This window comes from Cornus florida, unplaced genomic scaffold (assembly GCF_030987335.1).
Source record: "Cornus florida cultivar Cherokee Brave unplaced genomic scaffold, ASM3098733v1 CherokeeBrave_3.0.0_Hap2_Chr05, whole genome shotgun sequence".
Lineage (NCBI taxonomy): Eukaryota > Viridiplantae > Streptophyta > Magnoliopsida > Cornales > Cornaceae > Cornus > Cornus florida.
In genome coordinates this window covers 99,952,760-99,979,165 of record NW_026775575.1, presented here as the reverse complement: position 1 = coordinate 99,979,165, position 26,406 = coordinate 99,952,760, and the positions used below count along the sequence as shown (strand labels likewise).

Sequence of the window (26,406 nt, the reverse complement as noted above, 5' to 3'; positions counted from 1 at the left end):
CATAAGGGCATGGAAGCTCTGGTTTTGGTTTGATCAAAATGATGGCATGAGATGCATTCATTGAACCTGGACCTGAATTTGGATACTGTAATCTTCAATGTTCAGGTATGAGTCTACTCAAGGAAGAATTTTTGCTTACATGTGGATTTCTCTTTGCATTATAAACAAATATACATAAAGCATTCCTTTCATGATAATTAAGTTCAATGGCTAAAATGTAAGACTTGAAAGTTTTTCATACAGAATTTACAGAACTCTGATTAAGAACCATAAATTTTGGGCAGCGACTCGTATTCATGCAATTTGATTGTTTACCATCTGGATGCATAATAATCACATTATATGGTTAGATCATGTGCTACTCTAGTTTTTGTGCTTCTCTAAGGGCATTTTATGGGATATAAAATATAGAAGGAAATCTAGTTGTCTGCTATAAATGACTGAAAACAGCTATCAACCTAAGCACCATTGAAGGATGTGTTTTATGGTTACTTCCTTAAGCTAATTATGGCATTTACTATAGCATTTTATTTACACACCTAACAAATAATAAATGAGAATTATAACTTTTACAATCTTCACCTACCATCTCAGAAGGGTTTAATGTTATTTTCTCAACCAATATCCTATGAATAAATTCAAAACAATTACTAGATCATATTCTGTCTGTATACTGAGAAAGTCTTGCAGAAATTCATAAATTCTGATTGAATACTCACTGGCTGCCTTTTATGGCTATTGACTTTCTTTTCTTTTTTTGTTTTAATTTTTTTTTTTTTTAAGTCAAATATGAATTGAATTAGCAGAAAACAATTTCTAATTCAATATTGCAAACAATTGGCTTTCTGAGGTATTTTACTAATTGATCTAGAAAAATGCTAATTCCACAGCCATAGTCTCTTTGACATAGAAAATGGAACCCACATATAATGTGAGAAAGAGCTGTGGATGCAGCCTTGTTTAGGCTTTGGAAATAGTAATATTCTTTATTTATTAAAAAATTTAGGAAATTATGTAAACTAAGAAAGTCTGATTGGATAATACATATCTGAAAGTAGGCAACTTTTTAAAATTGTGTCAAATTAAGATAAGTTTGGCCTTAGGCTGGGGAAATATGTTTCCCATATTTGTCTAATTGCTTCTACTGCAAATTTGGCACTTTCTGCATGGTGGTAAGTTGGTAACTCTTTCATACACATAGAAAATGGAATCCACATATAAGGCGAGAATGAGCTGTGAATAAAATGATTAATGAGCATTGCTTGAATTGGAGGACAAAGTAGAGATGGCAAAGCTAACTGAAATATGACTAATCGTACTTTCGAGGTCTTGAATTTCCAACTTCGAACTTGATGTCACTCATGAAGCCATGAAAGTAGCACTAAGCCATGTCCAGATGTTATCTGGGTACAGGACTTTCTGACTTGGTATTAAGTCATTTACCTAATTAATTTACTTGGAGTTGGTAGTTTGGTGAATTAAACTCAAAACCTATTATGTGTTAGCAGGTGGTTAGGGTAGGGATTACTTTAGCTATTCTAGTGTTTGAGGCAGCTGGTATCCAACCCAGATCTTCATCAAGATGCTGAGGAGTTGCAGAAGTTCCCTCTTTTCAACTAAGAGGACATGTTTTATGGTTTCCTGATTGCTGCTGAGCTTTGTAATGTGGAGTCATCTCTATTGTCTGCAACACACATTTATTGTTTAGGACATACTTGGTGTGATTAGCCACAACAGCTCAAGAGGACTAGTCATTTGAGCCACATACTTGTCACTCCTCAAAACTTACTAGCTTAATTAGTGAAATATGCTTAGGAACTTTGAACCTGGTTTGTTATTGAGGATAGAAGAGAAAAGAAAGGGAGGGATACTGATTTTCATGTTTGGTTTTTTAATGAGGAGAGAAAAGAAAGGATTTGGAGGGATAGCTTATCCCTCCAAATATATTTTTTGCCATCTTTCCAAAAGTGGGAAGATCGATTTGGGGAGAAAGGATAGTGTTATGACAAACGCAGCGAACCAAGCAACAATTACGAAACACGACAGGAAAATAAACACACCACACAAAGAACACAGATTTATACGTTATTCGGCAAAGCCTACGTCCACGGTGGAGATCCGGCAAAAGTCTTAACTGTGTGTAAAATTGGAGATTACAAATTTCAGCCCCTCACTTTCTATTCTATACGAATTTCAGTGTCTCTCTCACCACCCACTCCAAACCCCAAATGTCCTTATATATCGGGCTATAAGAGAGAGTACTAATTAGGGTAATGACCTATGAGCAAAAATTGGTCAAAATTTTTCCTCGGGGGTCGTCGGGTCGCAACGCAGCCCAGCACCAAATTCGGGCCACAACATCACAAATTGCAACTTGAGTGACACTTTAATAATAACGAAAATAACCTTAACATTTTAATGCAAGAAATTTAGAAGACATTTGGATCCCACCTTAACATTAGGATTATCATAATAAATTAGTTGAAATAGTTTCTTTTCTTCTCTCTCCTTTTATCTTTTCCAAACAAGAATGCTATGATTTTCTTTCTCTTCCTTCATAATTTATCCAAACATGAATACAGGTTATTGCTATATTTTCTTTTCTTCTCTCTCCTAACTAATCTTTTCTCTTTTTTTCCTCCTTTTTATCCAATAAGAATGAAGTTCTGGTTGGACATTAGGGATGGTGTGAGGTGTATGTCATGCACCTGAATATTGAGTAAATTAATCCTGCCGGCTTTCTCGGTTCAAAACAATGTAAACTTTTGTTAGCAATATAATTGTTTGAATCCAAACCCCTTTAAGAGCTTATACATTTTGATTTTTTCAATAATATATAGGCTTCCTGGATAAATTGTATACTCCAAATATTTTTTAAGAAATTAACCTTTTATGGGTTTGTCAAACAGGTCCTGACCATCAATGGAGAACTCATTAATTTTAGAAAGTGACTTGTATCCATGCAGGTTGATTGCTCAGCAAGATCATCCTTTACTCCAAGGACCTCAAGTTGCATAAATTGATCGTTTACCAGTTCTTGTGCTCTCTGCTGACCTTCAGCGAGTTATAAAGGTATTGTCCTTACAAATAAATGGTTGAAAACAGCATCCACCTAAATTTAACAAGAAAGCATTATTCATGCTTGCTTCTTGAAGCTAAGTTTGGCATTTACTAGAGCAATTTATTAATATACCTAACACAAAATAAATGAGAAGCATACATGTTAAAGTGTTTTAAAGTGGCACACCTACCATCTCAATGAGGTGAATGTTAACTTTATTATGTACTAATTACATGTATCTAATTACATTTAAATCTAGTTCACCTGTCAATCAATTATATCATCTTTTAGATGTGATTAATTTGTTGCGAAATTGTGGCTGTGTGATTAATAGCTAATGATCTAAATCCTGCATGTTTTAACTCTGTTTCTATATCTTTCAATTCAAAGTTGTTCAGATTATGAAATTGATTCATATTTGAATGTTAGTTTCTTAATGTGTGGATTGAGATAACGGCATGGTCTGGGGATGATCAAATTAGGTTATAACTAAGATTATAACACATATCCAGTTTCAATTGTTTGGTGGGCATAATGAAGTTAGTTTGACCTTTCTTGGAATCAATGAAGGAAGCATCGCCCTTTTGAACTCAAGTACAAGAGTGGGACCCAGTTAAAGTGGGCCCCACCTGAGGGGGTTCACACACACGTCCTTTGCGGACTTGAATCTTCGACCTTCTACTTTGGAAGGCAAGGAAGTTTCAGTGAGCTACAGCCCTTGGTTGTCCATCTGAGGGGTTCTATTTAGTGAATTTAGATATATGTTAATTGTTGAATGAGATAACGCTCTGCAATTCCAATTTTAGTATGGTAGATGAGGAGGCCAAGGAGAGACCACATTGCAAGATTAACCAACTTGAAGCTGACATAATTGGGATTATGAGTCATTTATTAGGAGATCACTATGGTAGATACAACAACTATATGCTTATATTAAAGTTGAGTATGACTTAAAGCAGTCAAGATTTACATGGTATTTAGTGATAACAGTTAAATCTCATCCGTATTTCTGTTGAAACCCCATTGCAGTACCACTTCTCAGAGAGGTTTCCATATGCAATTTAGACTCCTTCCATGTCTCAATCGGTCAACCGAAATCATTATGAAGGTATTTATACTTGCTTGGACATGATCATTGAGTTCAGGTAATTAAATATCTTGCATTCATAGATTCAATATACATTCATTGGAGCGTGTATCACACCATGAACCAAAGTTTTCAACGCAGTTCGTCAATTTGGGCATAGTCTGATTTGAATAGGTTGTGGTTTGTTCATCTACATTGAGAAAAATAGAACATATATATAGTCACATCTAGATAGTAAACTGTTTCTATCATATTAATGGATATGACAAGTATAAGTTGTTAGATTGTCAAAAAAATGGAAAGGCTTTTGTTTACTAATACAGATTTATTGGTTTCAGATTGTGACTTTGATGTATACATGCATTTAAGTTTTTGGTATGCACTTCACTCATCCTCAGCTTCTAGAACGGTGTGTTAATGGCTGCTTATTTATTGCTAGTTAATTCCTTTTCTTGTCAATGCCATTACCTACTCCTCTGTGGAATATAAATGGCATACTTAATAGTGGAGGTATGGTTGTGTCCTATAAATGATTGAAAAGAGCATTTAACTGGAAAATTGTCAATTGAGATGTTCCATTGTTGCTTCATGGAACTGATTAAGGCATGCAATTAATTGAGTGGTTCATTTATACACCTAACACTGCATGCTTCAAATTAATGTTTTCTGTTCTTCCACCAAGTATTAATGCCTGATGGAAGCAAATTATTTATTTTTCAAACCAATAAATAAAGATAAGAAAATGAAAGGTGTGAGTTTTCTTATTGTTATTATTATTTTTTAATTTTTTTAGAAGGGGTGCAACATGGGGGTTTTATAGGGCTCACTCATTCTAATACTGCTCTCATCCAAACTCGCTTAATTGTAGAGTTCTTATGAAATTCGGTGCATCAGTGTAGGGGTGATCATACCCAAAGTTTTGAAAAATGATTCTAATATGATAATTATATGAAATTTGTATGATTTGGTTTTGAAAGATGATTTTGATATGATAATTATATGAAATTTGTATGATTTGTTGATGTGAAATTCATTAGCAACCCGATGAAAATTCATCTGGATTAGTTAATACGGACGAGACTTTGTTAAAAGTTGAACTTCTTCATTCCAATTTGTCAAAGGTGGGCTGGGCGACCTTCAATCAAGGACCATGGTGTAAATGGTCAGAAGTTGGACTTTCTCAAAGGAATTAGCAAGGCCCAAATAGTATACGTAGTACTTCTTCATAAATGTGGCACATTTTAAATAATTTCCCATTACATGGGTTTTGGTTTATTCACTATTATATTTGTAAATTAGCGGAATATATATATATATTCTTAGTAAAAATAGATTTGTGAAAATAATGAGCAATTGAAAGACACGTATGCTATACTTTGTGGAAATAGGAATGACATGGAACTTTAAGTAGGAAGAGAAAAAAATAAAAATCTAGATTTCCACACTTTGAAATTTATATGCAAGTGCAGTGTTGCCCGAGTAGTTAGATTGTTCTTTGTATTTGGGAGTCCATGTTGGAGCCTTGCACCCTCTCCCTCTTCTTTAACCACTAAGGCCTAGTTTGGTATGAAAGAATGAAATAAGGTAGGAATGGAATGAACCAAAGAATGGAATGACCATTCCCATTCTCTCGTTTGGTTCTGCATAGCTGTATATTTGGAAATTGAGGAGGGAATATCAAGAAAAAGTTAATTTTTATTAGATTTTGTTGTTTGACAAAAGTGTTTTAGTAATCACATCGTTCAAGTAAAATAATTTTTAATATTATTTTTACTTAATATTTTTTTAAGTAGGGAATGAAATGCCTATTCATCTTGTTGGAACGTGAAATGATTTTGATGGAATGAGCATTCTCCGAGAAAGGTGGAGAATAGACATCTCATCTTTAAAATTACTTTTCAAACAAAAGAATGAAATAAAAAGCATTCAATTCCATTTTATTTCATTTCATTCTCACCTACCAAACTAGTCCGAAAAGTATTGTCCCGAAATGAAAACGAAAAATATAATATAAAAATTGTAGTTTGTTTCATTACCAGCCCAACACTTCAACTGAAGTGCTGGGTGAATGCGGCCCAAACACAATGGGGACTAATTAAAGTAGTAAGAAACTTGGATTATCACCAAACTATTGCCTAGTGATGGAAAAATATTTGACTACTTGAAAAATAATATATTCCTTCAGTCCCAAAACAAATGCTTACCTTTTCATTTATGGTTGTCCCAAAATAAACATTTCAGATTCTCGGTTAAAATATTATTTTTATAATATTACCAATTTAACCCTTAAACCAGCACATCATGTAAATTCACTATGGACAGATTTAGTAATTCATTCATTATCACTACACTAAAAATTACTAAAATACATTATTTAAAAAGGTTAAATTCTCAAAAATAAATATTTATTTTGGGACAGAAAGACTATAGAGATAAAATAATATTTTGTATTGTATAAATCGAATAGGGTGGGCAGGTTGACCTTTCCTGTTCCCAGCCCACACAGATTCGAGTTTTAACTAAACCTGTCTTATCCGAATCCAATTTGATTAGTCCTATATAAATTGAGCATCAAATCCAATATCCGTAATTCGATCCGATTAAAATAATATATTAATATATTACTCAAATATTATGCAGAAAATGTATACACTCCTCAAGTTAATTAGTATCAACAGTTAGTTTTCATTAAGCATTATTATTATTGTTATTATTATTTTTGACCAATTTCATTAAACAATTAAAAAAAAATAGTTTGTTCTTTTATATCCTTGTACAAGCATTCCTCAAAAAAAATTTATATATAAATATATATCAATATTAGATTTGTATAGAATTAATGAAAAAAAATTATAATCACAATGTTATGTCTATAATACTACCGTGTTCTCACCCATATAGTAATAAACCTCGTCTATTGTTTCAAGCCGCAAGAACAAAACTTGAAGCCACTGTATAGGTCTGTATTGCATTTGTGTTTCCAGAAAAAACGCAAATGAATGGCAAAGTCATGGATCGACTGCCCGAGTAATTTCTTGTTAGTTATTCTCTTCTATTTTTTTATTTTATTTTTTACAAGTGTCCACCCTTTCTTCTTCCAGAAAGGAAATCGTAGCAGCATTCCCAGTATAACCCTAGAAATAATTTGGAGGAATAGGGAAAAAAAAAAAAAAAAAAATGATATGGCTTAAGTTTGTTTTTTAAAAATGAGAAGTTAGAGAGACTATTTAATTAGTATTTCATTAATATCTAAAGTTACTCAACTATTAAAAAAAAAAAATTTATTTTTCTATTCGTATTCTTTCTATTTAAAAACATATAATAGTAATTTAGTTGTTATTATTATTTTTCTTTTCCATCATATCTCATCAAGAATTTATTAATTTTTTATTTTCTGGTTTATTTAGCTAAACATAAATATAAATTATTATTATTATTATTATTTTTCTCATAATTAATATTATTATTTTCTCTCCCATGTCTAAGTTTGAATCAATTTACGATATAATTTATAATCAGATCGGACAACTCATAGAGTGAATTTCGGATATGGCTTTTTTTTTTTTTTTGGGGATATGAATTGACTATGCAAGAATTCATCCCATTATCGGGTCGGATCGCCTGCAATTCGGTCCGAATATGTCAAGCCGGTTTTCAAACTCAATACCGTTTGTAACGGGTCGGGTCTAATGCCCGACGGGGCGGGAGGTATTTTACGTCTGATGTCATCATCCCTAGTCTTGCTTTGAACTGTCGTTAGGGTTCCCTCCGCCAGTGTATCCTTCAAACCGCCATTCACAACCAGGTAGCCGTTTCTCTATTTCTCTTTCTCTTTCCTCTTCGCATACGTATCATCCATCACATAACATGTGTGTGTATATATAAATATATAGATTCACATATGCACAGAGCCACAGACGCGCACACAGAGTGTACAGGTTTGCTTCTGATTACGTATAACAAGTGTTTGCGAAAAAGCCTTTTGTTGGTTTGAACTTTGAAACGTTAAATTTCTAATTACCCAGTTAATTTCATTGCTGCAGAAACCTCTAGGGCTTCATTGAATCCATTGATATATATATACACACGACCTTAATACCTTATATAAATGGGCAAGAAGAATAAGATTGTACTACCGCCTGAACTCCCCCCAGATATTTCTGAGGACGAAATTGAAGTCTCCGATGAGGACTTGCAGTTTGTCAACGAGAATCGTGACTATGCCGGCTTCGTCTCCAAATTGGATACCCAATCCATTACCAAGTGTGTATACATACATCTTCCAAACTAAAGTTATTCCATATTATATATAGTTTTACTTTTACGAAAACTGAAACTGTAGTTTTGTTTTTTTGGTTTCTATGTATAAAATGGTGAAAATGGTGGGCAATTATACTGTCTGGTGTTATGGGAAGGTAGCTCCAAATTTTTGCATACAGTTCATCGTGCAAAAATTATAGAGAAAAAAAAAAATCAAGAAACTAAAGTCCTTATTTTTTTCTAGCCTTCTTTATGCTAAAAAATTGAATTTTAAATGACCACTTGAGGAGATGACAAACAAAATCTCCCAGTTTCTATTAATTTGTGAGGTTTTTTTTTTTTAATTTTATTTTTTACCCTTTTTCTTAATGGATTTTTTACTCTGTGCAATTGATCAATCTCATTTTACTTTGAAAGGCATGTTAAACGTGTTGCCGATGTAAAAGAAGATGCTTTGGAGTCCTTATATGAGAAGCGGTCGAGAAAGAAGTCGGTAGAGAAAGAAAGGGAGGACAAAGGGCTTGAAGTTGATCCCGTGGATGCCCTTCCCGTGAAGACTTTAGATGGAAAACTTTACTACAGGACGGGTATTTTACAGTTTATTCTTTTTTCCTTTTCTTCTCAAATGCCTTTTAGACAGTGTTTCAAGTATATGTAGAGAATGAATTTTCACATATTTTGGTTCCTTTTGGTTACATTGTAGTATCAAAAACATCTAAAATTGCACCAAGTGAGAGTGAAAATGAAGCCGATGGTGATAATGGAGATAAAAGTGTTGTGAAGTTGACAAAAGCAGAAAAGTGGGCGAAGCTCAAGAAAATGAGGAAAGAGGCAAAGCAACAAGAGAAGCTGGTTACAGAAGAAGATGAAGTGCAACAACAAACCCCTCAGGCTGAAGTTCTGGTATTTCCATAGACAGCTTTTGCAAGTGATTTTGTTTATTGATATATTGGAAAAATAGGCGCACAGATTCGAATGGAAGCGTGAAGCCCTGAAATGCATTTTTGTACTTGACGTGCCACTTCTTTGGATATCATGTGTATCAATGCTATCTCATGATAGTTATAATATGATGCATTACATTTGTCTGGAAAGGAAAAAATATAAGCTAATGCAGTACAATCTCACTAAAGTTTGTGCACTTGTGATTTTGCTGTTTGCTGTAGCATATAAGACATTATTTGGGACTGAATGTTTGTAATCTTATCTGTTTGAACTATATGCCACTCTGCTTCTCTTTCCCCAATCATAGTTTTATTTTGGAGTGAAAAGATCTAACTGAATTATAAATTATCCCCCCCCCCCCCCCCCCCCCCACAAAAAAAAAAAAAGAAATTATTTGCATTGATTGTTTTTCTTTATTATCTATTATTACATATTTGAGAAGATACTAACATATATGTACAAACTGCTCGAAGCTGGGATTGATGATCGGGAGTGTATGAGACATTGTTTCATTCTAGCTACAAAAATTGATTGCCATTATTAATTTTTCCATAATTTTTCCATAATTTTCTTTTCTTACCGTGTTTTACTTTTGGAGCGAAAGCAGATTATCTCCAATTGTTATAGGAGTAATTGTTTATTCTGAAACGGTATATTTTCTTTGTCTAGGCTGAGGTGAAAAAAGAGCTCTCAGCTGAAGAAGCCAACGAAGGAAAAAAGTATAGACTTGCAGAGTTGGGAACAACTCTGCTTACGGACCCAGAATCAAATATCAAATCTCTTAGAGAGATGCTGCAGCTCTCAAAAGACGGAGATCATGCTATAGTTGCACTTGGACTAAAGTCTTTGTTGGCTGTTTTCAGAGACATCATTCCTGGGTAGAATATTGTTTTTATTCCACAGTGCTTTCTGCACATTTTTTACTATATATATATATATATATATGTATTATTTTCCTTCTTTTGTTACGGTCCATATCTTTACTCTCTCTCTCTCTCTCTCTCCATATGCACTATAGCTACAAGATCAGGCTGCCCACTGAAAAGGAACAGGAAATGGTTGTTTCAAAGGCTGTCAAGAAAATGCGGTACTATGAATCTACCCTCCTGTCTGCATATAAGGTTCGACTTGGCATTTTATGGAACTGAATATTTTAATTTGAAAGGAGTGTTGATTTCAATCTAAATTTTAATGGTTGCTATGGTATTTGGTTCCTGATTTGAAAATGTATTCCTGTTTTTTATTGCTGAACTTGGTTGTTAGTAATATATGTGGAATTGTACAAACATGAAGTGGATGCTTTTGTACCAAGGCCTACTTGTGCAATACTTTCTTGACAGAGAACTTAAATTTCAGCTGGTTGTATAATTTCATTTTATGTTTATGTGATGGTAGTGGAAACCTGTTTGATAGGAATTTCATTCCTCCCACCAGGAGTTTTCTGTTTTGTATGAATTCGGAGGGAAGTTTTTCTGTTTTGTATAAATTTTTGGATATCTTAACTGTTGTCAGTATTATATCAGTCTTTCAGATCTTACTGGTAGAAGCTAAGTTTGTTCTACACTTTTATCTGAGAAAAAGAATAAACAACGTCTCAAAAAATTTCTTAGTTCAAAAGATATTAATAACTATAAAGGTATCTTTTTAACCTTATCCCTACAAACATATGAAAATTTTGTCAATCCCTGCATGAGTAAGGGCAATTATTTTCTTGTTGTGTTTGATATAGTATCAGTTAGGAGTTGGACATACCACAGTAAATTGAAATGCACTTGGATTTCTATGTATCATGGACCTCATGGTTGAACTCTTGACATGCGTTATCACGTTACTAGCTAATTGCTTACTATATTTTTATTGTTAGAAGCTTGATAAATATATGAAGAAGCTGTTATCAAAAATGTTGGGGTTTCCCATTTTTGAGGTTGGGATACGATTTGTCCTTTTTCAAGATTGGTATCAGTCTAGAACTACTTTAGATCACGTGGAAGCATTATATTGAGCTTTGTTCAGGATGAGTATTTCTCAAAGCACAAGTCGGTGTCTATGCAACTCTTTCCCCCCTCCCTCCCTCTCCATCTTCTCTCTCACCTTTGTCATCTCTACATCACACCAAATAACTAGGTTTTGTTTATTGCAATTCTTATCTTTTATTGCTATATACTGAGTTGCTGCATATCTTGTGTTACCGACTTGCTGTACTGATATTACATTTTCTTTACTAATCTTAGCTATCGGTCTTATATAGATTAAGTCACTTCTTGAAAGTAAGGCTTTCTTCTCTCACTATAAAATCAGTTCTATTTAATAATAACGAAATGCTGGTTTACTTCATTATATTTGCTTTTTATGTAGACATTTAAATCTCCTGTGGTTGTTCACTATATTTATCTTTCAGATTTGATCCTAAATGGACATCAATCCAAAAGCTTATCATATCTGAGGTTAAGAATTTGTTGTTAATTTTTTTTTTTTTTTTTTTTTTTTTTTAACCTAATTCTCCTGAGGCTTTCTTGTCTCATTAGAAACTATCTATTTTTCTTTCTTTTTTAAATAATGAATTGCTGGTTAATTACATTATATTTGCTTGTGCTGTAGACATTTAAATCTCCGTTGGTCGTTCACTGTCTTTGTCTTTCAAGATTTGATCCTTAATGAACATCAATTTAAAAGTGTTTTATATATTATGAGAAATTAAGAATTTGTTGAATTATTTTTAAACTAATTCTCCTGCACATATGCCAACACTACTGTTTAGAAGGAAACATTGTAGAAAAACTTACACCTGCCATGGATGAGTTCGTTGATAATTGTTGTCCATTTTCTCTTAATAATTAGAATCATATCTAAATTGCAAGTTTTGATCCACCCCAGACCTGCACTCTCCAGGCCGGTCTGGAAGGTTTAGGGGCCATGGGATCAGCCATTAAACGATAGTAGTAGAGTTTTTGCCATTCATTGATTCATGGCTGAGGTCTGTAAAATCCAATCTGACAGTCCAAATTGTGAATTTAGACACGTCTGTCTGGGTGAGCTGGTCTGAACTCTGCTGTGGATCTTCTCTGAATTGCATACTCAGTTCAAAACATTTGTTTAAAGTTGATTGAATTAGCCTTAAACTGTGCCTGGCAATTGAAGCCTCATATATAAGACGTTTTGGAGTGTGTCTGCATATAAACTGATGCATGTGTGTGTCATCACTTTTTCATGTTGTTGGCATAGTTTTTATGTTACACACACACATATGTATTTGTTTATCTTTATATGCATGTCTATGTATATATTATATACAAGCTCATGATGCTGATTGGTGAAAGATCTCCTTATGTACACTAACAGGCATACCTCCAGAGGTTGATAGCCTTAGAACAGCAGGCCTCATTTCACCGTGTGTCCGTTCGTTGTATGTGCACTTTGCTAGATGCTGTTCCTCACTTCAACTTCCGTGAGAACTTATTAGCTGCTGTTATCAAGAATATAAGCTCCCAAGATGATGTCGTAAGGTGTTGCTTTGTCTATTGTTACTGTTTTTTTAGCATTTATACAATTATTTGCAGGATTCTACAGAGAGGGCATTTTGCTCACGCTTTATTGCAACAATGTCTACTATTTGTTGACAGAAAACTCTGTTGTGCAACTGTTAAGTCACTTTTTACCAATGAGGGAAAACATGGTGGTGAAGCTACCATAGAGGCTGTTCGATTGATTGCAGATCATGTGAAATCTCATGATTGCCAATTGCACCCGGATTCCCTCGAGGTAAGCAATTTAGTGATTTACCTTTTTGTTTCTCGTAATTAATGTGTTCCTTTCAATCATTTGCTAGTTTGGCTTATCAACTTGGAATTGTATTATTTGGATTTGGAATGAATTGTAAAAGTTGCATCCTCTAAAAATCTAGATTTGGCGTGAACTGTAGAAGTTATAATGCAGTTGGAGAAAATTTAAGGTGAAGAGACATGTTGATGAGCAGGGGGCTTTATTAGCAGTATTTATGTTGGAAGGTGAAGTAGAACATTGATGGAAAGGGACAAACAATATTGACCCCGGAGGATGAATCTTTACCCTGGGGAATTGTTGAGGTACTCTATGAAAAATTCTTTTCAGACTGTGTGAGACCAGATGGAAGTTGAATTCTTAAAGTAGGGGAAGGAAAATAACAAAGTCCTGCAATCAAAGGTAATACTGATGGTGAAAGTTCTTTTGTAGTATCACTTCGCAGAGGATGCCATTGGAATGTGAGGATGAAATCAAGTATCCCATCTGTTTTAGTTGTGAGGTACATAAGTTAGAGGACTAAATTTCTTTTGAAGGGGGGTAGGATGTAGTGACTCAACATAACTTGAGAATGTTCTGATTCAAAGTCCTCATTTCCTATCTGTTTTAGTTGTAAGGTACATAAGTTAGAGGAATAAATTTATTTTAAGGGGGGAAGGATGTAATGGCCCAACATAACTTGGGAATGTTTTGAGTCAAATGACTCAAGTCCCCCTTCAAGTGCTTAGTTAAATATTTTATGGTATTTATATGTAATGTAATGAATAAATGTGGCCTTAGAAAGTTCTTATTATCACCATTGAATGTGAGTGCTTGACCGCAAAGCTGTCTAGTTAAGCTGAATGGCACTAGGCACCCAGAGCACCCAATATATGATCTTTCTTTTGGTCCAACTTTTGGATTATACTCCCCTCTAAATAAGGATACACTCCAGTTGAGAAGCAGAATTTTGTTCTTCGATAGAGAAATTGCGTTTTTTTTTTTTTTTTCCTTAGAATTCTCTCTCTCTCTCTCTTGATTGAAATCAACTGGGGAGTCACCTTATTTAGATGTAATATATCAAGTAATGGAGATAAAAATAAATGGGGGCATTTATGCATATTACATGTAAATAACTACTAAACTTTTGGGCAGGGTGGAATTTTTAGAACTATAGGGATTAGTTCCAAGGCAGTGGATAACCGCCCCAAGTTTGTATATAATAAACTTGTATTGGCATTTATGTTATGCCTCGTGTATTGCATTCTTTAAAGAGAATGAAAGAATTTGAATTTCTGATTTTGTGACTAATTTGTGGTTCGATCCATGTTTCTAAGTTAACTTCGGTTTTGGTTCTCTAATTTCTTAATACATTAATTCTGAAATTTATGGTTATTTTAAACTTGAGTCCTTTTATATGCTTTAGAGTTGGGGATTTGTTTAATATTATTTATTCTAAATTTGTTTTGGGACTTGTTCTATTATTTTTTTAAAAATCCACCTATGAACTATAGATTTTATGCATCATTCCTTGTTAGTTGAGCCTGTAACTAGTCTCTAATTTAGATTTTGTTTGTTCTTTTTATTTTTTATTATGAATTCTATGTTGGGTTTCTTTTCATTGACTTTTTAAACTCTCTATGTTTGAAAGTTTAGACCAATGCTGCCACTATGATTTTTGTAGAAGCAAGATGTGGTATTTGAATAGGGGCCTAAGCGCTCAGACTTGGGTTCAAATTGTTTTTGCTTTTGAATTACTGAATTATATACCCATGATTGTTTGGATATATTCTTAGAGTTCCCTATGCATAGGAACCTGGAAATAGAGTTTCAGTCAATTGAATTGAATTTGTTTTGTGTACAATATCCGAAATAATTGTTCGGCTGTATTTTGAACATTAGTTGTTTGGCTGTATTTTGAACATTTGCTTGGACTATCTCCGTTTCAAATAAATTTTCCAACTTAACCATGTGATTATAGAGAGGAGTTGTTGGTGCTGAATTCAAAATTTGTTTGCCTTGAAAGAGATATTATTTATTAATGATTTTTTGAAAAGAAATAATAATTGATGTGGAAAAATATTGAAATTATGTATTTCTGAGATATATATTATGATTTTCAATATTCTATTTGATTATTCATTAGATTTTGACCTCTGGTCATTAGGTTATTTAAGTCTCCTGAATTGCTCATGATAAGTTTGTCCCTTATTTGAGTTAGCATTGGGGGTTGAGTTTGCTTTATTGGGAATTCTCCTGGGGTTTTTGTGGGCATTATCTGATGTAATGGTAAGGTATATTTGAACCCTTGGCCATTGACCAATCCAAGTGATCCTGGGGGAAGTTTGGCCCAGACAAACTGTTCTTGGGATTGTTTTGACCTTTGGAACTATCATTGGAGATGTATTCTGAACTATTGAAAAGAATATATGAACTCCTATGAAGTCTAATTTTTATCAAATTATTTTAAAGGATATGTGGACTTCCTTAAAAAATATGAATTCCGTTCATAGTTTTGCACAATGTCTGATCAGATTGAAATGTCACGTGTTATTATTCTGCATTGGACATGTACTAACACAAATATTGTTCCGACAAGTGTCTGACATTGATGAGTTGTTTATTGAAAGGAGATTCATAGATGTGAATGGCCTGAAAAATATTCTTATTGACTATAATGATAAAATAAAGTATTCTGTTGAAACTTAATCTTGATCACCTTCATTATTTTTACTCCTTGGCCATCCTATATGTTTTCTCAGGTTTTCTTGTCTTTATCGTTTGATGAGGATATTGGAAGGCCAGAAACGTCAAAAGTAGATAATAAACATAAATACAAGAAAAATAAAAAAAGAAAGAATTTTGAGGAGCCAAGTCAAATGCAAGGCAACGACAGAAAGAAAAGTCGGAAAGAATTGATGTCAAAGACAAGAGAGGAGGTATTATCTCTTCCATAAGAACCATTGACTTCTTGATGTTGCTTACTTTCAGCTCATTTTCTCACGGTGTAAAGTTTCTTAATGTTGTAAACAGGTCAATGCTGATTTCAAGGCTGCTTCAATTACTCAAGATGCCATGGAGCGGAGAAGGATACAGTCAGAGACACTTTCTGCTGTATTTGGAACTTACTTCCGCATCTTGAAGCGCACTATGCAGCCAATTGCAGACAGGTGTTATCATTTATTTTTATTATATTTTCTTAATATGTAGCTTCTATTATTTGTGTAATGTAAGGGATTACCTTTTAAGTACAAGATAAGAAATAATATTCTTGTTACAAAATATCAGAGGTATAAACCAGTTTCTATTGTTTAGGCTATACTGAAGGGGGGCATTGCTATATATGATGGTAAAAAGATACAGACTGTCAAACTTGAAAATGCTAGTTCAATTTTGACACAAACTACTGCATATTTAATACCCAAGGTTAAGCCTTATCTCAGTATACTCCTACCAACACCCTGCGTTGGTGGGACAATTGAGTAATGGCTTTCTTTCTTTGGCTTATACCAAATCATGGAATTGCCATCCCCGACCATGGAAAATTGTTACCCATTGATTTAGAATGTGCCGTGCAGGCATGTCTGGTACAGGTGTTAATCCATTTAACCTGCTCTAACTTCTAGGACCAGTGAACAGGCTAAACTGTTGTTGTTACCCCATAATGGAAATAACATGGAGTTATGGTATCTTTTGGCATTCTGAGCTATTCATATTACATCTTCTGAGCTATTGCTTCTTTCGGTTGGATCCACTCCTTATATGTCCAATAGCATGAATGTCTGGCACATATCTTACAAACTCCCATGTTATGTTAACACAACTCAGGTGCTTCCCGCATTTTGGATTGTCCATGATTTATTTTTTTCTCCATCTAGCAAATAGAAGGCCACTTTTGTTTTTTCTGTACCCACTAATCAATTGTTTGAAAAAACTATTATTTTTACATTGACTACATTAACTAATTTATTCTTCCCCCACCCCCTTCACTATAGAAAGAAAAAAAGGGAAAGAAAGACCAAATCCACTAGTAAATACTAGAAAAAAAGGAAATAGGCTTGCTACATATGCATCATCCAAAACAATGATTTTTATCAGCTGTAGCAAAGAAAGAAACTTCATAGAAATTGAAATATGAAGAAATGGATATGCCTAGCTACTTTATTCTATGGATAAAGGATCTAATTAATAGAAGAAGCACCGTAAAGATCAATTAACGAGGTTTGGGGCGGATACAATAATAACTGATTACTTATGTCATGATATGAGATAAAAGTTAGGAATCGACTTATGTAATAGAGTTGATCCCGCAGTGGTGTAGGATCAGATCCCAAAGATAGTAAGTCTTTTCTTTTTTATGAAGGAGAGTCTTTTTCAAAGATTCTATATAAATTTCTATATGAAACCGAGATAGTTACCTTTCATAAAATTCTAACGATAGGGGGAAATGCCTATGCTTTATTCTTATGAAGGTGGGAGAAAAGATAAAACTAAAACCGATTATTAATCAAAATTTAAGTTTGAAATTCTCTGTACCCACTAATCAATTGTTTGAAAAAACTATTATTTTTACATTGACTACAGTAACTAATTTATTCGTCCCCCACCCCCTTCTTTTGTTTCAGATCTGAATGGGGCGTAAATTCAATTCCTGGTGCATCTGGGTGCCACCCGTTACTAGCTCCATGTCTGGATGGAATTGGAAAATTCTCTCATCTGATTGACTTAGATTTTATGGGCGATCTTCTGAATTATCTAAGAAAGCTTGCCGGAGGCGGCAGTAACTTGGATGGATCTTCTGAGAATTCCTTAAAACACTTGACTGTATCTGAACGGCTGCGGTGTTGCATTGTTGCTTTCAAAGTAATGAGGAGCAATCTTGATGCCCTGAATGTTGATTTGCAGGACTTTTTTGTCCAGCTATACACTCTTATACTTGAGTACAGGCCGGGAAGGTTAGTACCAATACAGTCTAAAACTCTTGATTTTTTATTTTTTTTTCCTGAAAGTCAAGCAATTAAAACCCTTGGTTTTTTCAAGTTCATTCATTCCATTTTAGCTTAAATATTTTAGAGGGGGTGGCCTTGAACACAATAAGATAAAAAAATAAAATTCAAAATTCAAACTACTATAATAAACAAAAGACTTTAATATTAATTGATATTTTAAATTAAAAAATTTCTTATACTTCCATTTCAATTATTTTTTTAGGTAAATATGTCCATTTCAATTATTATCAAGGTAGCATATTAGACAAGTTTTAGGCATGCTGTATAAATAAAGAAAAAATTAGTGGTCGTGACTAGCATGTATAGAGTATTTTACCAAAAATTTTGTGGGAGCATTATTATAATTTTAGTTACTAATATAAATAAAGAGTGTCAGTGGGGCAGCTGCCCCACTGACCACAACATAGGTGACGGATGCAACAGTTTAGTAGTCCTATTCTCATGGGTTCTGAAGCAGCAGTTTTTCTTTTTGGAGTTTCATATCATCCGACTCATCTGGCGAGTTGATGGCATTTGAATGATCATGGAAGGGATTAAACAACATCAAATTGACATGGTCATATGCACCACCAATTGGGGATTATGGGATGTACCTCACATATCCTCTTGTAGCACCTTATGTTCTTCTATATATATATATTTAATCCAAATTGGTGAAAATTTTACAACTTTTACCAGATATTGTCTGGATACCCTATTGGTGCGTCTTTTAGTTGGTCCAGCTTGCAGAAAGTGATCATTCCTGTGTCATCTCAAGTCCTCATTCCCCACCAAAATAATAATAATAATAGTAAAAAATGAAAAAAGAAGAAGAGTAAAGTCCTAATTCAGCTGATCTCTTAATCTTGCAAAAGATACATTAAACCATGATTGTTTTTAGAAATCCATTTTATAATGGGGCACTTTAATATTAATCAGTTATATTCTTCCACCTACTGGTAGCAATTTTTTCTTTAGGCTCTTTGATGCAACTATATATTTTTTATTCCTATCTTGCTATTTAAGATCTCCATTCAATTTCTATTCTGCTATTCCAGTAAAAATTTAAAACATGTGCCATTGTTCAGAGCTGAAGGAAGGTAGCTTGAAACTTTCAAGCTTACTGACAATCATTGATGATCCAAGAATTAGAAAAGTGCTCAATGATTTCCTCATAACAGATATATGAATTGTACCTGATTTTTCCCCCGACTTCCTGAATTTTGTCTCCAGAAACTTTTTTGCTCTGAGACTACCGCATCATCGATTATGAACCTAGCTCCTCAGTTGAGAGTTGAGACGAGTCTTCATTGAAGTTCTGCATGCATTTTTTCACCTTTTATCTATGATGATGATTTGGCTGGCAAAATATTGGTTAATCATCTCTTACTTGCATATGCAATCTTGTAAATTATTAGTTCTTCTTCTTTTCCCTTTTTATTGCTGCCTTTGGTTTTTTGGTGACGCTGGTTCTGGGGCAGGTAGGAATGGATTACATCGTCTCTGATAATTTCTAGAATTTTAAATTTCTTGCAACGTGTCTTCTTTATATATTCTTATATGTGTTGCAAAGCAGGGACCAGGGTGAAGTTTTAGCTGAAGCACTGAAGATAATGTTATGTGATAATAGACAACATGACATGCAAAGAGCTGCTGCATTCATAAAACGTTTGGCTACATTCTCTTTATGCTTTGGATCTGCAGAATCAATGGCTGGTATGCCAATCTATTATTTTGCAATTACATGTTTAGTTCCCATCATAGTACCTCTTGTTTCTGTCTCAATACTGCTATGGCTTTTCTTTGGGTTCTCTTGCAGCGTTGGTTACTTTAAAGCATCTTCTTCAGAAGAATGTCAAGTGCCGGAATCTGTTAGAGAATGATGATGGAGGTGGCTCAATTTCAGGTCCCATTGCGGTAAGCTCTAATATTATTTGTATTCAAACTGAGGCAATTTCATATGTCATGTGCCTCTTTGGATGGGAGTAACCCTGTCGCATGTTTTGTTTCACTTAGAAATCAGTTCAGCCAGTCTATTTGTTACATTACACTTGTTTGTTGGAAATCCGTTCATTTAATTAATGCAGTATTTGGTGCTTGTTGGTTAAATTGTTAGTTGGACTACTCCTTGGAGTTTTTTAATTGGCAATGCAGATATATCCATGTTAACATTCAAAATTCCTTCAGTTGGGTTATTAAAATGGTTGCCATTTTGATTTTATACCCCATTCAACATTCAGAGATGGCCCATCATTTGAATGTCCTGAGAACGTACTGATGATCGTTTTACTTGCTTGCAGAGATATCAACCTTATGCCTCGGACCCAAACCTTAGTGGTGCCCTTGCTTCGGTCCTTTGGGAACTCAACCTTCTAACCAAGCATTATCATCCTGCTGTTTCGACAATGGCTTCAGTAATTTCAACCATGAGTGCCGATCATGACCAGATTTATCGTTCCACTGTCTCTCCTCAACAAGCTTTCGTGGAGTCATCACTTGAACGGGAGTCATTCAACCCAAAGATTGACACCAGGAAACTGACTCATAAGAGGAAAAGAGGCGGTGCGTCTTCCATACCAGCAGGTATTGGGTCTCATCCTGATAAAATGAGTCAGATTGATGAAGATGTGGTGAGGAAGAAACTTTCCGAGCATTTCTCACTTCTCCGCGACATCAGTGAAAATGAGAGGTTAAGGGCGGAGTTGGACCATACAAAATTGTCCTTGGATTTATATAAACAGTATAAGAACCAAAGAAAAACAAAACAAATTAACAAAAAGATGATAAATTATTGACCGTCTGACTGATATTTCTGTAGCCCAACAAATTTTGAATCTTGTGAAGAGTTGTTTCCGGATTTAGGTAAATTCTTCTGTGAATTTATTTTCCCATTCAATGTGCTATTGGTGGTTGTTTTGACCGTGTTAGTTTTATGAAGTTGCTATTGAATTATGATTGAATGTGTCTTGCAATTATTGAAGCTTTGCAAGTGGAAAATTTCTAAAGTGGTGTATATTCGGTGGTCCCTTGTCCCAGAATCACACTCACCTACTTGCTGAAGCACAAAGTTTATGAAAAAAAATTACCTTCCGAAAAAAAAATTAATAAAAATAGTTTTTTGAAAAATCCATATGCACTTATTAATCATATATTATTTCACTTCACTTTTATTCTTTTGTAGCATGGCATTTTTCAATGGTCAATCTGTAATTTACTCCAACAAGGGGCATGGAGGACTTTTGATAACACGTATTAGTAAAAATATCTAGGGGCTAAAATTACAAAACTCCCTCTTGTTTACAAAAATTATCTACTAATTTCCTCAAGTTTAAAAACTATCATAATACCTCTCAATGTTTTTAAAAATATATCATATTGCCTCCTTTCTGTTAGTTGATCGTTTAAAATTAACGTCTTTTTAACCGTCACGTGCACCATATATCCCAATATAATGACGAAATTACCCTTGTACGAAAGAAATGACGAAATTACCCTTCTGTTTTTTGATCTTCTTCTTCTGTCCCATTGCACTGGTGTGAGGAATCCTCCATAGAAGATCTCAGGTTTTTTCTCTCTTCATCTCTCCTCTTCTTCTTGTTTGTCGTTTAAGTGGTGTGAAGATTCTCCATAGCAGCAATAACAAAAGCCCTAATTGATCTATTGAATTCTCTAATTGATGATTTAAAGACCTAATCGATCTATTGAAGTCCCCAATTGATTATTTGAAGCCTTAAATTGCAACCATCGTGTGCCTTATTTGAAGCCCTAAACCGCAATCAGCCGTAGCCCAAATGTCTTCTTCCACCACACAATCTGCTAATCGGCCGGACGGCGATCTGCGACGACCAGACATGTGTGCCGGCGATCGTGCAGAGATTGATGAAGGCATCGACTGCGGTGATGGAGCACGGGATTGTGGTGCTCTGGAGCTATGCTATCTGCCTCGCGATCGGACGGCACATGAGGCTGTGATTTTCAAAATCCATATCTTTTCTAATTGCCATTTTAGGACTGGTAGAGATGGGATTCAAACCAGAACCTAATTCATGGAGTATTTTGGTTGAATTGATATGCAGAGAAAGAAGGTTATTGCCTGCGTTTGAACTGCTCGATGAGTTAGCTACAATATAATTGCGAATATGTATATAATTACTATAATTATGTATATAATTCCTATAATTATATTTAAATTACAATAATTATATATATACTCACCTGGTATATATGCACACTGGTTGTGCTTAACGCGATATTATGGCAGTGATGGAATGCCTATTTTACACACACACACACATATATATATATATGATATATGATACATATATATCTTGGACGAAGGGGTGTGAAAAAAAAAAGTTTGCCAAACGAAATGAACCGTACAAAGGACATAACTGTCATTTTAAAAAGAATACATTCAACTTTTAAATAAATATTAATATACTATCAAGGACATTTTTGTTATTTCACAAAGTAATTGAATGAGAGCAATGTTTACGTTATATTAGTAGGTTTTTTAATAATGGAGGAGATTTGTAAATAGTTTTTGTAAATAATAGAGGACCCTATATTCTAAACACTAAATAGGTGGATATCCCCGACGCCTAATGCTGAACCATATGATTGGATAAACTAGAGGACTGTTGTCATTTAGTTATTTATTTATTTTAAATTTTGTGTGTCATGAGAATATCACATACTACAATTTACCTGAACTAAATTACAAGTTTGGTGTAAAAACATTTTCTCGTGATCTTGGGAGTATTGATTTCAAGCCAGACATGTCAGCAATTGTATACAAAAATGTTTTAAATTTTTTTAATTTTTTTTTTTTTCACTTTAAGTATCTAATAGTTTTTTATCAGGACCTAATGGGTCCAAACCATCTAAAAATTTCTTTAGTACATTTGGATACATAGGAGAGAAAAGAAAAAAAATGATAATAATAAATTCGATTCAGGTTTAGAGAGATAAGAAAGAAAGAAAAAAAAAAAATGATAATAATCAAATTATTATCATATCCGTTTATATTTGTAAGTAGTTTTTTTTAAGTCCCTTTCTTTTGAATTCAATTAAAGGATACTAATTCTGAATTATTGTTTGAATGTGACATATTAAATGGCATTTTTTTTTATTGTTTGAACGTGCCCGGTTAAACAAAAAGTTTGTTGAATACAGGCATTTTATTATTATTTTTATTGTTTGAATGTGCCCAGTTAAACAATTAACAAAAAATTTCTTGAACTCAATAGCAGTACAAAAAATGTCTTTTTTGTTGTCTTAGAACACACAATGTTATATAAATAGGAATTGGAATAACAAATTTATATATTTATTTGTGGATACTAGTTTTTGGTATTATCAAAATGTCACTAAACTACACTATATATATATATATATATTTTTCTATTTTTTTAATTTTGAAGAGATAACAAATGAAGACGGTCTCTTGCCTCCATTTAACTCACTCAAATACAATTAACCCCTATCTTTTTTTTCTTTCTTTTCTCTTCCTATCATTCCATCCAAACACATCATCCCATCCAAACACGTTTTGTTAGCGGAGTGGTGGGTCAGATCAGAGATTTGTGACCAGACCTTTTATATGCTGCCTGAATGCGATATATACATACATAAAGTAACAACAAAGACGTATCCATCATATCCACGCACGGAGCTTCAGACTTTAGTGGCCCAGAGCCATAAAGATGAATTGGAGCCACACACTTTTTTTGAAACATTTCTATCAATCTGTCTGATTTTATGCTGCTCTATTTGTCTTATACTTTTATTTCATACTGCTTTAACTATTCTTCCCATTTACTTTTCTTAAAATATATCAAATCCAAAAAGTTACCATACATGCTTCACATGCAAATGAATTTTAGGAGGATTGATTGGTGTGTCAATCAAAAAAATTCAAATGTTAAGAGTGTATAAATCTTCAAAAGGCGCCATTTCTCATTATTTGGTTGGTAGCATGGAGGAATTTAAATATTAAAGTTACATATTTCTTTAATAGTTTATTTATTATTATTACTATTATTTTTTTAAAAAGTAGATGGTTCTTAGTAAGATATCATAGTAGGCAAAATTTTAAAGTTGAACTAAAAGAAGGCGACACTTAAGGATAGGTAATATTTTAAATATTAAGTAAGAATGGAAAAGAAGGATAGGTAACATATATTAGATATCATGTTTGGGACGACTAATATTGGTTTGGAATATTTCATAACATATCAGATTTTTTGGCCAAAACCCATATCACCAAATTGGTGATATTGTATGTTTTGGTACTGTAGCGGAGGAACTAAAACAAATTTCTAAATTTCACAAAACAAATTTTCGTTAACAAGCATGATTCTCTTATTTTTTTCGGAAACACTCCTATTACAAAACGGTTGTTTTGATATTGACCAAAAACATAACGCCTAAAATATATCGCATGCCAAACAGGCCCTGACTATTGGACTCTAAATTATTTTTTATTTTCGGGATAATTTCACTTACCTCCCATGAGATTAGGCGTAATTACAAATGGTACCCCTTACGTTTCAAAAATTACACTGACCTCCCTTCAATGTCATCGCCGGTTAGTTATGGTAGAAATTCTTGTGAAAGTACTAATACACCCCCATATTATATTAATAATGATAATTAATTGTCAAATTACTCTTTTACCCTAATAACATTTTTTTTTCCTAAAATAAAGATTTCTTTTTGTTTGTTTTTTTCTTTTCTTTTTCCTGAAGTTTGACCTTCTTGAGCCCTAGATTTGCCGAACATATAGTCTTCACCACTGCCAGAACAAAGCCACCATCTGCATCGCCGACACAACAAAACCACCATCTGCACCGCTACCACGATAGCCATAGCCACCACCACAGCCATAACACAATTACGTATCTCCGATGATGCCATGTAACAAAAGCAGCGACATCTCTGACAGGTAACGGAGGCTTGTAAGTGTTCCGGCATTAGAGAATGGTCCAGATCCAAAATTTGAGCCTCCGCTTTCTCTATTTCTAGTTCGTAAAGTAATTTTATCGCCGGATCGAAGAGGACAACCCATGAGTCGGCGACGAGCTTGAAGAGTTGAAGGCGAAGTCGGCGAAGGCGAACTTGTTCTTGTCGAGGTGGAGGGTAAATGCGAGCTGGCAGTACTGCCTCTTGGTGAGATCGACCTTGTCGGAACAACGGTCGACATGAAAGATGGAGTACCATCCATGGTGGTTGTTGATGCGGCGATGAGGACTTCCGCGACGACCATCTTTTTCGTTGCTGTCGCCGAGTTCTTGTCGATCGACGAATACGAGGTCTGAAATTTCTTATTGCCGGCTGAAAAAGAAGTGGGTCAGAGACCAAATCCGTAAGAACTCAGCCAAGAAGGAATGGAGGAAGAAGAAACAACCGTAACAGACTGCAGATCAACAGATGGTGACTTGCTGCGCGCGCGCGCACACACATATATATGGTATTTATATATTTGTCTGTATATAAATTATAGAGGAAAATAGATATATGTATAGTCTATTATGTATATACCTATGGGAAGGTGTAATTCTGAATTTTTTATTTTTAAAAAAAATTGTGATTGTGAGGATATATGGGTAATTATGAATTCAAAATTAAGAATGAAAATATATTTATAATTATAGTAATGGAAAAAATTGTATTTCATGTTCAAAATTGGATGATGCCAACAAAAAAAGGCATTGACTTTCATCGAAAGGGGAAAAGTGTTACGCTAGACCTAACTTTGAGTGAGTTCAATATAATTTTTGAAATATAAGGGGTACTGTCTGTAATTACGCCTAACCTTAGGGGAGATAAGTGAAATTATCCCTTTATTTTCTGGTAGTCTTTGGTGAAGTCAAAATCATTCATAATGAATGACAAGTATTCTGCAGTGCACATTACTAGAGGACGTCGATTACTTCATTTATTTTATTTTTTTTGTTCATTCAAAGGCACAAAGGCCTAAAGCTAAGATGGCAATACAGAGGCATAAAGTCAAGCTAGAAAAGACATACATATTTTGAAGCAAAGCAAATTAATTAAGAACAGGCTCCAGATTTGTAGAGGAAACAGAGCCCAACACTCTGCAAATGGAACCACCATGGGAGAACGCAGCAAACTGGAGAGACCGAAAGGTCTGGTCATCAGCACAGCAACCGCTCCAAAGGTACAATCACAAGGCGCTTCGACACATAAAATCCAGCACAAAATCCAATCAAAGAAAAAAAGATCAAATCTAGGCGGGAAAAACCCAAACCGGCCTAGATCAGAGATCTAACCGGAGAAAAACAAAA

The 26,406-nt window shown here is 34.1% G+C and overlaps 1 protein-coding gene across 3 annotated transcripts; it reads left to right on the top strand.

Moving 5' to 3' along the window:
* LOC132307957 (nucleolar complex-associated protein 3) lies at positions 1 to 21,069 on the top strand. 3 transcript variants are annotated; one of them, XM_059805874.1, is made up of 16 exons: positions 1 to 105; positions 2,967 to 3,072; positions 4,091 to 4,169; positions 8,192 to 8,411; positions 8,826 to 8,995; positions 9,112 to 9,311; positions 10,023 to 10,231; positions 10,372 to 10,474; positions 12,693 to 12,856; positions 12,974 to 13,112; positions 15,872 to 16,048; positions 16,143 to 16,279; positions 17,735 to 18,064; positions 19,674 to 19,813; positions 19,917 to 20,014; positions 20,398 to 21,069. In XM_059805874.1, the coding sequence occupies exons 4-16, from the start codon at positions 8,257 to 8,259 to the stop codon at positions 20,890 to 20,892; spliced, it is 2,517 nt and encodes an 838-aa protein (XP_059661857.1). In that variant the 5' UTR covers positions 1 to 105; positions 2,967 to 3,072; positions 4,091 to 4,169; positions 8,192 to 8,256; the 3' UTR covers positions 20,893 to 21,069. The 3 variants fall into 3 exon arrangements, with proteins under 3 accessions (XP_059661857.1, XP_059661855.1, XP_059661856.1); XM_059805873.1 differs by lacking the exons at positions 1 to 105; positions 2,967 to 3,072; positions 4,091 to 4,169 and adding exons at positions 7,892 to 7,953; positions 8,042 to 8,086; XM_059805872.1 differs by lacking the exons at positions 1 to 105; positions 2,967 to 3,072; positions 4,091 to 4,169 and adding an exon at positions 7,876 to 7,953.
* The last annotated feature ends 5,337 nt before the right edge of the window (positions 21,070 to 26,406 follow it).

Bases quoted from the DNA above. Each gene is read 5' to 3' on its own strand.
- LOC132307957 (XM_059805874.1), top strand. From the start codon at position 8,257: ATGGGCAAGAAGAATAAGATTGTACTACCGCCTGAACTCCCCCCAGAT. The intron at 9,312-10,022 runs GTATTTCCATAG...TTCTTTGTCTAG, and splicing joins CCCCTCAGGCTGAAGTTCTG to GCTGAGGTGAAAAAAGAGCT. The intron at 16,280-17,734 runs GTGTTATCATTT...CTTTTGTTTCAG, and splicing joins ATGCAGCCAATTGCAGACAG to ATCTGAATGGGGCGTAAATT.